General features: G+C 31.8%; 2 protein-coding genes across 3 annotated transcripts; one reads left to right on the forward strand and one right to left on the reverse strand.

Moving 5' to 3' along the window:
- Nucleotides 1-3,776: 3,776 nt before the first annotated feature.
- Nucleotides 3,777-5,187, forward strand: LOC114179265 (probable glutathione S-transferase). The gene is made up of 2 exons (XM_028065531.1): nucleotides 3,777-4,157; nucleotides 4,666-5,187. The coding sequence occupies exons 1-2, from the start codon at nucleotides 3,837-3,839 to the stop codon at nucleotides 5,002-5,004; spliced, it is 660 nt and encodes a 219-aa protein (XP_027921332.1). The 5' UTR covers nucleotides 3,777-3,836; the 3' UTR covers nucleotides 5,005-5,187.
- Nucleotides 5,188-6,131: 944 nt separating this feature from the next.
- LOC114179703 lies at nucleotides 6,132-12,230 on the reverse strand. 2 transcript variants are annotated; one of them, XM_028066120.1, is made up of 4 exons: nucleotides 11,480-12,230; nucleotides 8,150-8,208; nucleotides 7,352-7,568; nucleotides 6,132-7,154 (listed from the first exon to the last, which is right to left on the reverse strand). In XM_028066120.1, the coding sequence occupies exon 1, from the start codon at nucleotides 12,066-12,068 to the stop codon at nucleotides 11,484-11,486; it is 585 nt and encodes a 194-aa protein (XP_027921921.1). In that variant the 5' UTR covers nucleotides 12,069-12,230; the 3' UTR covers nucleotides 6,132-7,154; nucleotides 7,352-7,568; nucleotides 8,150-8,208; nucleotides 11,480-11,483. The 2 variants fall into 2 exon arrangements, with proteins under 2 accessions (XP_027921921.1, XP_027921920.1); XM_028066119.1 differs by having other exon boundaries at nucleotides 7,352-8,208.
- Nucleotides 12,231-12,242: the final 12 nt, after the last annotated feature.

The raw sequence follows: 12,242 nt of genomic DNA on the forward strand, positions 1-12,242 counted from the left end.
AAGCATTACTTCATGGATTACGTTTCTTTCTACATTAATCTGGTACATTCCATAATTTGTTTCTAATATCGTTAAAGATAATATCATCATAAAATGATTTTCTTGCGCCAATACCTCTTTTGATCTTTTTTATAGCAAGTTTTTATATATGTATGATAGCAAAAATCTTAAAGGATTTTTACTTTAAATTCAAATGTTAAGAAAATAAATTAAGTAAATTATTTTTATAAATTAAATATTAGTTATTTTAAACTAATTTTTATAATATGTTAAAAATAAGTATATATTAAGCTTATGATAGTTTTACTCATTTAATTTTATCGATTTACAATTATTTACTTTTGAATTTGAATTTGAATTTGAATAAAATACATTGGACAATAAAATAAATTGTTTTATTGTATACTCATATTTGATATAAGGTTTTTCTATAATCTGAAAAGGCGGAACATATTAAATATTTATTATAATATCTTTTAATTAATTCACTCGATTTTATTTTTTATAATTTATTTTATTAGATAAGATTAATTATTAACAGTTTTTTTATTTTGTTTAATGTAAACATTGATTAACTATATATATAGTTACTCATTCTCTAATAATTTAATCATAATTTAAGATATGATTATGTCAAATGAACTTGTTTGAATTTTCTTTTATTGTCGAGAATTTTTGTATAGAATTTTTGTATTGATCGAATTAGTGAGTATAAGTAATATTTAAGACTACAAGAAAAAATGTCATTCTAAATAATAATTAATTTTAAAGATTAAAAATAATCGGTTATTATGAGGATTGATTTAAATATTAATTTATGAATTAAAAATTATTAATAATTAAAATAATTTTAAATTGATTACTATAATGAATTAAGATTTAAATTGGTAGTTAACATTAGTTATAAATAAAATTAATAAATTAATTATTTAATTAATATTAGTGACTAATTTCGAAACTAATTCACTAAAATAACTAATTTAAAAACTATTTTCATTATTAATAATTAGCGTACACACAGATGTGATGACATTTGTGTATATGCATTTTTTAAAATATATATTAGTAGGTGATGATAATGTAATGTTATTAAGTTATATATAAAATAAAATTATATTTATTAAAAATAAAGTGAAATATATCAGAAAAGATGAGAGAATAATTGTTGATAAATAGAGAAAAAGATAAAAGCATACGATATTATAAAATAATTTGTAAAAATAACGGTCAATTTTAAAAAAATTATAAATAATTATATTTTAAAGGGTAAAATTGATATTTTAAAATATGGATACAAAAGAGGAAATTTTTTTAGGAATGACAACGGAACAGGACGGGGACCGGTTTCACTATCCCATATCCATCCCTATAAAAAAAATTCATCCTCATCTCATACCCAAATCTAACGGGTATCTCATTTCTATCTCTACCGGATAACGGATATAATCTCGTACTCATACTCGTACCCATATTCTAACTACTTCACTAATATTTTTTATAAAAAAATACGATAAAAAAAATATAATATTATCCGACATACAATATTAAATAAAATAAAAAATTGCACAACTACTATATAAAATAATATTATAAATATATAAAGAAAAAATAGGGATAACATTTTTGAAGAAAGGAAACATTCATATTCATATCATTAAATATTACGCTTTTCAATGACATTTGAATGAGTATCATAAATGTTAAACTTAGAAAGTTTGATTTAAAAATAAATAAATGATTACAGTTAACGAACTGATAACATTAATTGCTACACTTTTTTAATGCTTTTTATTTCCTAACGGATATTTAAAACGATTAACTTTTAATAACATATATAATATTTAAGAAATATAATTAAAGTATTATTTATGCAAAACAGATAAACTATCTGGTAACTTCTTTTATCATATTTTTAATTGGACAATTTTACTTTTGAATGGATAAAAAAATTATCTAATAAAATAAATAATTGAATGACTTTATATTTCAAAATAGTTAAATAAATTATCTTTTCAAAAATAATTGTTATACAATTTTTATAATTAAATAGTTCAATTGTCTGCACTCCACATACCAACAGGTGCAAGATTAACAAAGTAGATTGCAAGAAAAAAGAGACAATAACATCGTATAATATGTGATAAATTTACAATTGAACAAATCAATCCATCTTGATGAATAGTGATAAACTTTTATTCAAACTGATCCGCTGTACTGAACAACATTTATGTTAACCTTAACCACCTACTCATCTATTAGCACAAACATATCCCTAACTAGGATTAAAAACATTTGAGTCGTAATTAGGCAGACATTAATTAGGTGTCTGAAAAAAATTATAAATACAAAAATATGATTATTATAATTTTTATTAATTATAAAATTTATTGTTTTAATCATGTGCTGACTTTAACATCGCAACACTTTAATAGGACCACCAATTGATCGGAGAACAGGAACACCTAAGTAACAACAAGCTATACAGGAGAAAAAAAAAACATGAAAAATATCTAAGTGGATGTTTGATCCTTATATTTGATATATGAATGCTAAAAATTTATTTTTTAAAAAATTGATATAACTTTATCAAAATAATATATTATTATTAATGATAAAATATTATGTTCCTTTAACAACAACTTAATTGATAATTAATTAATCCTAATTAATTATTTCTGAAATTAAGTTTTTGAGAAATTTTTATATAATTACTCATATCTCAAAACATAAAGTAACTTTTTCATATAATAATTAATTAATGCATTTTATAATCAAATAATTATGAAACTTCAGAAACCAATTTTAAAATGACATAATAAATTATTTTTTTAACATAATCAATTATTTGTAACTTTTTTTTATATAAAAAAACTACATTATCAATTATAATCTATATATTGTGAATCAAATAAAAACCAAATTTTGTTCAAATAGTCAATTACAAACTTATCACGACCGATTACATAATCATTAGTCTTAAAAAAAATGAAACCAAGTTTCTACTTAAGTATATATATCTTAGAAAATATATTATATTATATAAAATTTTCAAACTACTGCAACTAAGTGAGAAATAGGAGATTTAAATGTAAGCTTTTCTACCGTGTAGTAGATTATTTGGCTTAATAAATTAATTAATTGACTTAGTAATTTATATATATATATATATATATATATATGAATGATAATTTGTTCATCAATGTATTAAAGATTAAATTTATTTTTAGCATCTAAATTTTAACATGAAATTATAATTTGTTTTTATCCTAAATTTATTTTGTTTTGTTTTTAAATTTTAAAAGTGATCAAGTATAATTCTTTTAGTCCGGTTACATTGAACTTTTATAGCCTGTCAATCAGCATTTTGAATTAGCGTTTGAATTATCTATAATATTTGATACATTTTATTTTTTATGTGAGTCTTAAGAGCTTTCTAACACGTAAAAAACTAGTAATAGAGTTAGATTAAGAAAATTATATCTATTTAAATTATAAGTTTGAAAATTAAAATATATCAAAATTTGAAAAAATTAATTCTAATTTAATTTCACATTTAAAGACTAAAGATGTATTTAATTAATATATTAATTTCTTTACATTTCTTAACAGGATTAAACGTTATATTACATGTTGTTTTAAAATAATTATTAATTATTGATATAAAATAATTAAATATGTGTTATATCAGCATTAAATGACATTAAATTTTTTCTTGAAAAAATAAATGTATGAAGTCAGAAGTAACTTGAATTGGATGTTACTGCCTATAAATCGAAAGGTGTAAACAGAATCATAATGCTGTGAATCAGTGTTTTAGTTGAGAATTGTGTTTAACAATGGGGAATGATGAGGTTGTGTTGGTTGATTTTGATCTGAGCATGTTCTGTGTAAGAGTGAAGATTGCTCTGGCAGAGAAAGGTGTAGAGTTTGAGAGCAGGAAAGAGGATCTGGTGAACACCAAGAGTGAACTGCTTCTGCAAATGAACCCTGTTTACAAAATGGTTCCTGTTCTTATCCACAATGGCAAGCCAATCTCTGAATCTCTCATCATTGTTGAGTATATTGATGAGGTTTGGAGGGATAGGACTCCTCTTTTGCCCACTGATCCCTATCAGAGAGCTCAAGCCAGGTTCTGGGCTGATTTTGTTGATCATAAGGTAACCTCAGTTTTTATTTTTGAGTAATCATATACATATCATATTCTTATATATTCATACTTTTTCCATTTTGTATTTCTTGTTCTTTCAAGAAATCAACAGCATAGTTTCTGTGCACCATTATTCTTCAATTTTACCCTCAAAGTATGTCACAGGTAGTGGCACCTCCCAATTTTACCCTTTAAGGATATATGATAGAAATTTGATTTCTGACCATGAAAAAAAAATAAAATCTGTAGATAGAGGAGTTGTCTCTCAGAAGGTACTTTCCATGGTTGCAAACTACAGGGATTTCTTGGATCTCTACCTTGATGGAAAAAGAAGAAGCTATTCTTGAGTTATTTGGCCACCATTTGACCAACTTTGTGTTGATTATTAATTTATTGATTTTGATCATAACATAAACCACTTTCTGACATTCATGTTTTGGTGTAGTATTTGAATTTGAGAGTAGTTTGGTCCATTAAGTTTGAAAAAGAGAGTTGTTATATTAATCTGAGTTATGCAGGTGCATGAAATTGGAAAGAGGATATGGACTGGGAAGATAGGTGAACATGAGGAAGATAAGAAGGAGTTAGTAGAGAATTTGAAGCAATTGGAAGAGGCTCTTGGGGACATGCCATATTTTGGAGGTCACACATTTGGGTTTGTTGATATTGCTTTGATTCCCTTTTACAAATGGTTCTCTTCTTTTGAGAAAATTGGCAACTTCAAGCTCCACTGTCCAAAAATCACTGCTTGGGCAAACAGATGTTTGGTGAGAGAAAGTGTGTCCAAATATGTTTCTGATGAGAAGGATGTGAATGACTTTGTTCTGAGCTATAGGAAATTAATTGGGATGGACTGAGACACACAGAGACCAACTAAGAACAATGATAAAATGCTGAGTATGGGAAGTTTCTGCTTAGCAAAATTAATTATGCAATAAACTGAAATGAATTGAGTTAGTCATAGTTTGGCTTAGCTGCTTAAAATATCTTTGAATTTCTCCTTTGTTTTGATATGAAAGTTTTCGTTTCCATTTGTTGCATTTGCTTTGTTATTCCGAGCCACCGTTTGTTACTGTTGTTTACTAGGAACTTGGATGAGTTTTTGTCCTATTTTTCTTTTTTTCTAAAGAGAAAAAAGATTTAAAATTTTCATAAATTAAAATTGATTTATATACAACCTAAAAAAATCGAATTTTTAAAAATTTATATGAGTTTTACATAAACCAATTTTAATTTATGAAAAAGTAAATTCCATTTTTTTTCTTTTCTATTTCTCTTTATAAAATATTTTATCAAGAAACTCATCCTTACGTATCCTTCCATAGTATTGGTATATCTAGCTCCCTTGCTAGAAAAATGAAACAAATCGTATTCATAAAATATTACACTATTTACAACGTAAGAGGGTCAATGATAAATTCCGGTGGATACAACTACTGATTGTCACAAATCATGTAAACCTTTTTCATTTTCTGAAAACAACATGACCCCAAAAAAATCTGTGATTAGGCAGCTTCAGTAAATCTATTTGCAGATTGCTATAGTCAATCAAACTCCGAGTCGAATGCTCCCAAGATAAAATCTCCAAAGAGCCCTGCAACCCATTGCAGAGGTATCTCATGAAAGTGAAAACTGATTTGTAATCTCAGCAAATCCGTGGAGAATAGGAGGTAAAAGGCATCAATACAAAGTACAAACATAATTTGCGGCATATAAAACTAAACTAATTAAAAGTATAGAACGAAAACATTGACGGATCTTTGAAGATAATATCCCCCATTTATAAATTAACTTGGTTCGGAAGCCAGACATGTCTTCAGCCATAAGGGGATACTACAAACCTGGACATTATCTGATGGAAAAACTTTAAGATTAAATGTCATGCTAATCCAGAGTCACCCATTTTCATGCAAGTGTTCCATACAAACAATCTTCTATAGTCATATCTCACTCTAAAAATAAGCTCAGTCAAAACAAAAAAAAATTAAGGAGGAAACAATTACATTGAATCATTGTGTAAATATACAGACAAGATGATGAAAAAATGGGTCCTAAGATTGGAGCTTACAGTGCAAAAACAAATTTGAGACTAATTAGAGGTAACCTGATGGTGATCTTCCCATAATATTGCGCATGAAGATCAACTCCTTATGTATTCTAAACTTGCTTTACATCATTATTAACCCTCCCTAAACCTCTGGGACGATCAGCCTCCTTGATCTTTACAGAGCAAAGACTGCTATTGGCTCAATAACGCGTCATCAGAATTCGTAGAAGCCAAGGATCTAAATCAAGCCCACAGACACTGATGGATACCAAGCAACTGCTAGTTCAGTAGTTTCTTACTTGAGAGGATACAGATTCAAAAGCTTCTATGGCAGCTTCATAACCCTTGTTCCAACAAGCCTTGTAACGGAGGCTCTTCCAAATGTTGCACAGTTATGATTTTATTCTTCAATTTCAACTTGGCCAACTTAATCCTCACATCTTCACATTATTCTGAAAATCAAAGTTCCATCCCACAGGGTATTTCCCCGTTTAGGGCTCCCAGAAGTGCTTTCTTAACTACCATCAGATAATCATCCAAGCCATGTGGATCGCAATGTGACTCTAATTTATTCTTGCAGAACTTCCCCCCTTGTTGAAATTCTCATGGTCGACCTTTTGTCCCAATACCTTCTTCATTACATTTAGAAGCCTCTTTGTCCAGTTGACCTCCAACCTTTCTATTTTGTCCTACACGTGCCCCAATTTGTTATCCATGCCAGAAAAGAATTCTGCTCAGTTCGGGCTCCCATTCCTTCAAGTTTTTCCTCCAACATATCCATCCTTCTTGTCGCCGAAGTCATGGTTCATTTAGTAAATACTAAGCCAAGTGTCCTCCAGAGCACAAAGATGCTAGAGAGAAAAAATTAGAGGAACTTCTACTGGAACAAAGGCATCTATGCAAAAGGCTCCTGAACCCATCCTTTTTTATGACATACTGTACAACAGATGCCAAGTGTTGCTGCCAAGTACATGAAAATATTACGTCAGAGTAAATCAAATGCCAAAAGTTAAACAAAGGTGTTTCTTTATTGAATCTTCCTAGACATTGAACATTGGTACAAATAATTTTAAAGTACCAAAAAATAGGCAAGGAGGACTATTACTAACAACGAACTTTTAAACCCAATATCAGTAAAGATTGAAAAAGTTGTGTACCTGTTCAGGTGATAACAGGAGAATCATGGAAACAATTTGCACAATTCCAGTAGTGCCCACATGTCAATTTTAGAGCATTTGGCGGAAGTAGTTCCTGTATGCAGCTCTCAATTTGCAATTATCTAGTGAATTGGGTCAGAAAGAAATGTGGGAGTCTTTACTGGTCATTGGTTGAATCTTGAATCCATTCGGGATTGTGGTAGCTTCTTGTGGAGTTCTGCTAATGGTTATCATTAGACCTTCGTCATGTTGAATGTTACTTGTTCATACTTCTTCCTTTTTTACATAATATATTTAAGGATTCTTTTTACCCTATATAGCATATGTATAAATTATAATGTACCTATCTCTTCAATCTTAACGAATTTTGTTTTAAAAAGGCAACAAATACGGATCAACAAGAAAAATAGATAAAAATAAAGAACCTTGTTCGTGATTCTGATGAGTTTAATTGAATTGTAATACATATACATATAACAAAGTTGAACACAATCATACGAATAGTGATATCCGAAATATGTCTTGTCCTGACTTTTGTTTGCCAAAATTGAACACAATTTATCATGTTGAAGCTGTGGAATAGGACTTAGGTATAAGACATACAATACAACTTCCATTATTGCTAGGTACATTACTAGAGCAAATGATGTAAAATGATAAAAAGCCCATTATTTCCCTCTAAAGTCTAAATGGCATAGCAAATGACAGAATAAAAATGTAGGGTTAAATCAAGTATAATGGAAAAATTAACGTTTTACTAAAAAGGAAATTGAAAGGCAAGGGTTGTAATGTATCTACCTTCTGAGATGTAAGTTTCTCTCGCATATGTTATCTGTTTTACATGGTGAATTTCTCATCTGGAAGAACAGATTAAGTATTAACAGCACCCATGAACAGATTAACGAGAGAAATTGTAGCAAAAAAAATGCGTTATAAACCCTGAATCAATTTATGTATTTAACAGTTTAAATAGTAAGTCACTAGGAATGATAAACAATGCTATAAGAATATTCAAAAATCACACCCACTAATTTGACCTATATTTAGAAAACATGTCACACTTCAACAGAAGAAAATTAAAACAAATGAAATATAACATAAATGAATGTTTTGAGATTTTAGCTTATGTTTTTTATGCATTTTTGGCAAATGCTGGGCATACTGTGGAATCACATCCAATAACTAGCATATTGTAATGATAAACAAGCCCAGTATAACATTCAAAATCACACCCTGTAGTTTGATCTGTAATAATAAAATTTCCAATTTCAACAGAAGAAAATTAAAAGAAATGAAATATAACATCAAATCAATGTTTTGAAAATTTAGCTTATTGTTCTTGGTGAATGATTTATTATGCTTTTATGGCAAATTCTAGGTATGCTTGGATCATTCATTAACAGCATTAATGGCTTAATATTTTTAGCAAATGCTAGGTATGTTTTGTAAAGAGGCAAAGTAATTGTGGCAATTTTTTTGTTAATAGATTTAGTTATTGAGTGGAAGTAAAGAGGCAGAATATATATGCACTTTGCAATATGTGCTACTACTGCATGTGACTATGATGCTAATTTTCAAGGTTTCTTTGGATTAACATCTGATTTAAGACAATATTAGGCACTTAATTTGATAGTGTTTAGGTTTCATCTTAAAATCAATTGACATTAATTAAGTGAAGTTTCCCAACAAGTATATGAAGTACGCAATGAGGAAATTTTCAACACCCCCTTCACACATGTCTATTGGACCAAACGATACATGAAGAAAACTATAAAAACAATAGAAATCTCCCTCCACAAACCACAGAATCAACAAAAGTGGGCTATGGCCTCTAATACCAAGTTGAAAAGGAATGAAATTTCAAATATTATTCATTGATATGAAATACAAGCACTAATATACTAATATTGTCTAATCATAATAGAAATATAGTGTCCTAGTAATTACTGGCTATCAACTTCAGAGATATGCGCAGGAAGCATTCTGTTCTAAATTAATGCTAATCACGTATTTACAACAGATAGCAGACCTGTGATCAAGCAGGTTTATGTTAGAAAAAAAAGGTGAATTGGGCATGAACCTAATTAGACCCACTAAGGGTGGGTTGCAGTTATAAACTGCAGACAAGGAGTTGCCTATAAAATAGGAATCGCTGTAAATGGTTTGAGGGAACTTTTGGTGATTAAGAAACCAAAGTAAGAAGTGGATCCACACCTCACAAAAACATCTGGAATCGTGAATTACTTCCTGGGGCCTTCAACCTGGTTTTATTCAATACGGAAATGTTCTTTCTCATCATTATGATACCAGTTCCATCAATCAGTACCAGAACCTTTCGACCACTTCTCTCAACTAAAAAATCGGGAAAGTTGATGGGTGACTGGCATTGCAGTGTCCACTCAAAACTAGTCAAAGGGTTAGTGCACAGCTAGCCCGCATGGGCACCAAGGCTAGAGAGTGTAGTGGAATGTTAAGATCCAAATTCCAGTTGCATGTTTAGTGCGGGGTTTATAAGACCCTGGGCTCTTCAACTACAATAACTAGCTTATGCAGTGTTGTTCTCTCCAGATTATGTTCATAATTTCTATTAAAGAAGCACATGGCCTCTCAATAACGAATAAGCAACTTGAGCAGAATGGTGCTGGTGTTGGAGTGTTCACCCAAGACTCGTCAAAGAGTGCGTGCATAACTTGTTGGGGCTGCTAAACATAGAGATGTTAGGATCCAATTGCAATTTAAGTGTGGGGTCTATAAAGCCTTGAACAGTGGGATCTCTTTTCAACTACAGTAGAAAGAACAGAACTTTATTGAAGAGCAGAACAGAAATGGAAAATAGAATTCTCCTCAAGGGATTTCCCCTCCACAAAGGACCCCTCCTTTTCACTTAAAAAGATTTACAAAAATAACTCTGACCAAATCTAAGTCCCCTATTTATAATAAAACTAACTAGTTAACTGGTCCAACTAACTAATGGAATAATGGAATACCAGCCTTCATTATTCATCTCTCATTACGCATCCTAACAACAGGGGGTGATAGTGTCTGGTGTCTACCACAACCACAAAAAAACAGATGGATAAACAAGCACTTGAAAAAAAAGAGGAACTTGCTGAAATACAGCAGTTTGAAGATAACATAAAAATAAAATGAATGGTTGAAATCGTCTTAATAAAAAAGTCAACAATATGGTGGTAAACAATTCTGTATACCTGGCCTTTCAAAAGGCAGTATTCCAAGTTCATCGACTCATGTTTGAATGAAGGCAAGAAATATGTTAAGCTCTTATAAATTATATATCCTCCCTCCATCACTTCCATTGATTTGGATTGATCTTATTGTGTCAAGAAACCTATTGTGCTTCTTTCAAGTGATCCATTCCCAGAGGAAATCTGGAAGTAGGTTTCAAGACACTTATGAAAGAAACTGTGCGCTGCACTTCTAGGTTATCATTTCAGTCTCTATATAAAGTAAATTGGTCATCCATTACGTACAGGAAGCTAACCAACAGATTATGATTGTAAAATCCTAACTGACAATAGCTGCCCAACCAACATTCTTTTCTTGTTTATGTATGTGCTATCACCAAAACCGACTGTGGCAGGAAAAGAGGAAAAGGAAAACAAACATGGAAATTTTGAATCCAATTGAGACATGGTACAAGAAAGATTATCCTCTTCTATTCAATCAGAATTCAAGGCAAGGAATAGCTGTGGTGAAAATATTATCTACTACTACATGTCCACAAAATGGAGGCAGCCGGACACACAATTACTGGTGAAGCAGATTGATAAACATAGATAAACCATGATACACAAGAGCACATCCATTCTATACAACATACAGCCAATATCCAATTATTCATCATGTAATTCACTTTTGAAATGACAAATTGTTGCATCATATTATGGTAGGTATCACAACATGGCATGCAACTGCATTTGAATTTGGTAAAACACAAGTAGCAGTGCTCGATACTTCAATATTCCAATGATGCAACCAGCCACCCCACAAACTAACCCTACCCAAAAAACCCACAAGAATCAATTCCACAACACCATAACAACAACAAATTCATCATTCCAAATCTTATTGCAATGTTTAATGGCAATGGATTGGACGAAGAAGTACACTATTAGGCGCCGCGCCGCCGTCCACCAGCAGAAGCATTCCCGTTCAGCTCCTCGTCTTGCTCCCGGGCGAGGATCTCGGCGAGATGCTCCAGAGCCTCCTTGGCCCTCTTCCTGGCCACAGCTGCCTCCCTGGCACGGCGCTCCGCATCAAAGCGCGCCGCAGCAGCAGCCTTGCTCATGGAGAGAGCCGCGATCCGCGCAGCTGCGACGAGGACCTTGGCCGACTGGACATCTACTGCTCCAGTCTTGCGGTCTGGGGGACTGAAGAAAGTGAAGTTGGAGTCGAGACAAATAGGACAAAAGAAAGGTGGCGTGGACTCAGCAGCGGTGGTGGAGGGGAAGACACAAGATCGGTGGGCGATGGAGGGGCAGCGGACGCACATGAGGCGGTGGTGCGGAGCGAGGAGAGAGTCTTCGTGGAGGTCGAAGCAGATAGGGCAGAAGAGGCCAGGGTGCTGCTTGAGGACACAGTTAGTGCAGTAGCGACGGGTGTGGGCGCGGTGGCGGATGTTGTGGATGGTGAGAGATAGGGTTTGCGTGGCGCCGCAGATGTCGCAGTTCGACGGAGAGGCTTGCCGAGAGTTCATGGCGGAGGAGGACGAAGAGAGAACGTGTACGGACTTGTCCAGTTCCAACGGTAACCCTAGAAATTCAACACTGAAAAGAACTAGGATTGGGAAAATGGTGGGAACGACTAAGCATTCTTTCACCAACTGTTTTTTCTTTTCTTTTGATCTCGTCTTGTTAGCTTAATCATTATC

Source organism: Vigna unguiculata, chromosome 3 (assembly GCF_004118075.2).
Source record: "Vigna unguiculata cultivar IT97K-499-35 chromosome 3, ASM411807v1, whole genome shotgun sequence".
Classification (NCBI taxonomy): Eukaryota; Viridiplantae; Streptophyta; class Magnoliopsida; order Fabales; family Fabaceae; genus Vigna; species Vigna unguiculata.

Coding starts and splice junctions, on each gene's coding strand:
- LOC114179265 (XM_028065531.1), top strand. CDS start 3,837: ATGGGGAATGATGAGGTTGTGTTGGTTGATTTTGATCTGAGCATGTTC. Junction 4,158..4,665: donor CTGATTTTGTTGATCATAAG/GTAACCTCAGTT, acceptor TGAGTTATGCAG/GTGCATGAAATTGGAAAGAG.
- LOC114179703 (XM_028066120.1), bottom strand. CDS start 12,068: ATGAACTCTCGGCAAGCCTCTCCGTCGAACTGCGACATCTGCGGCGCC.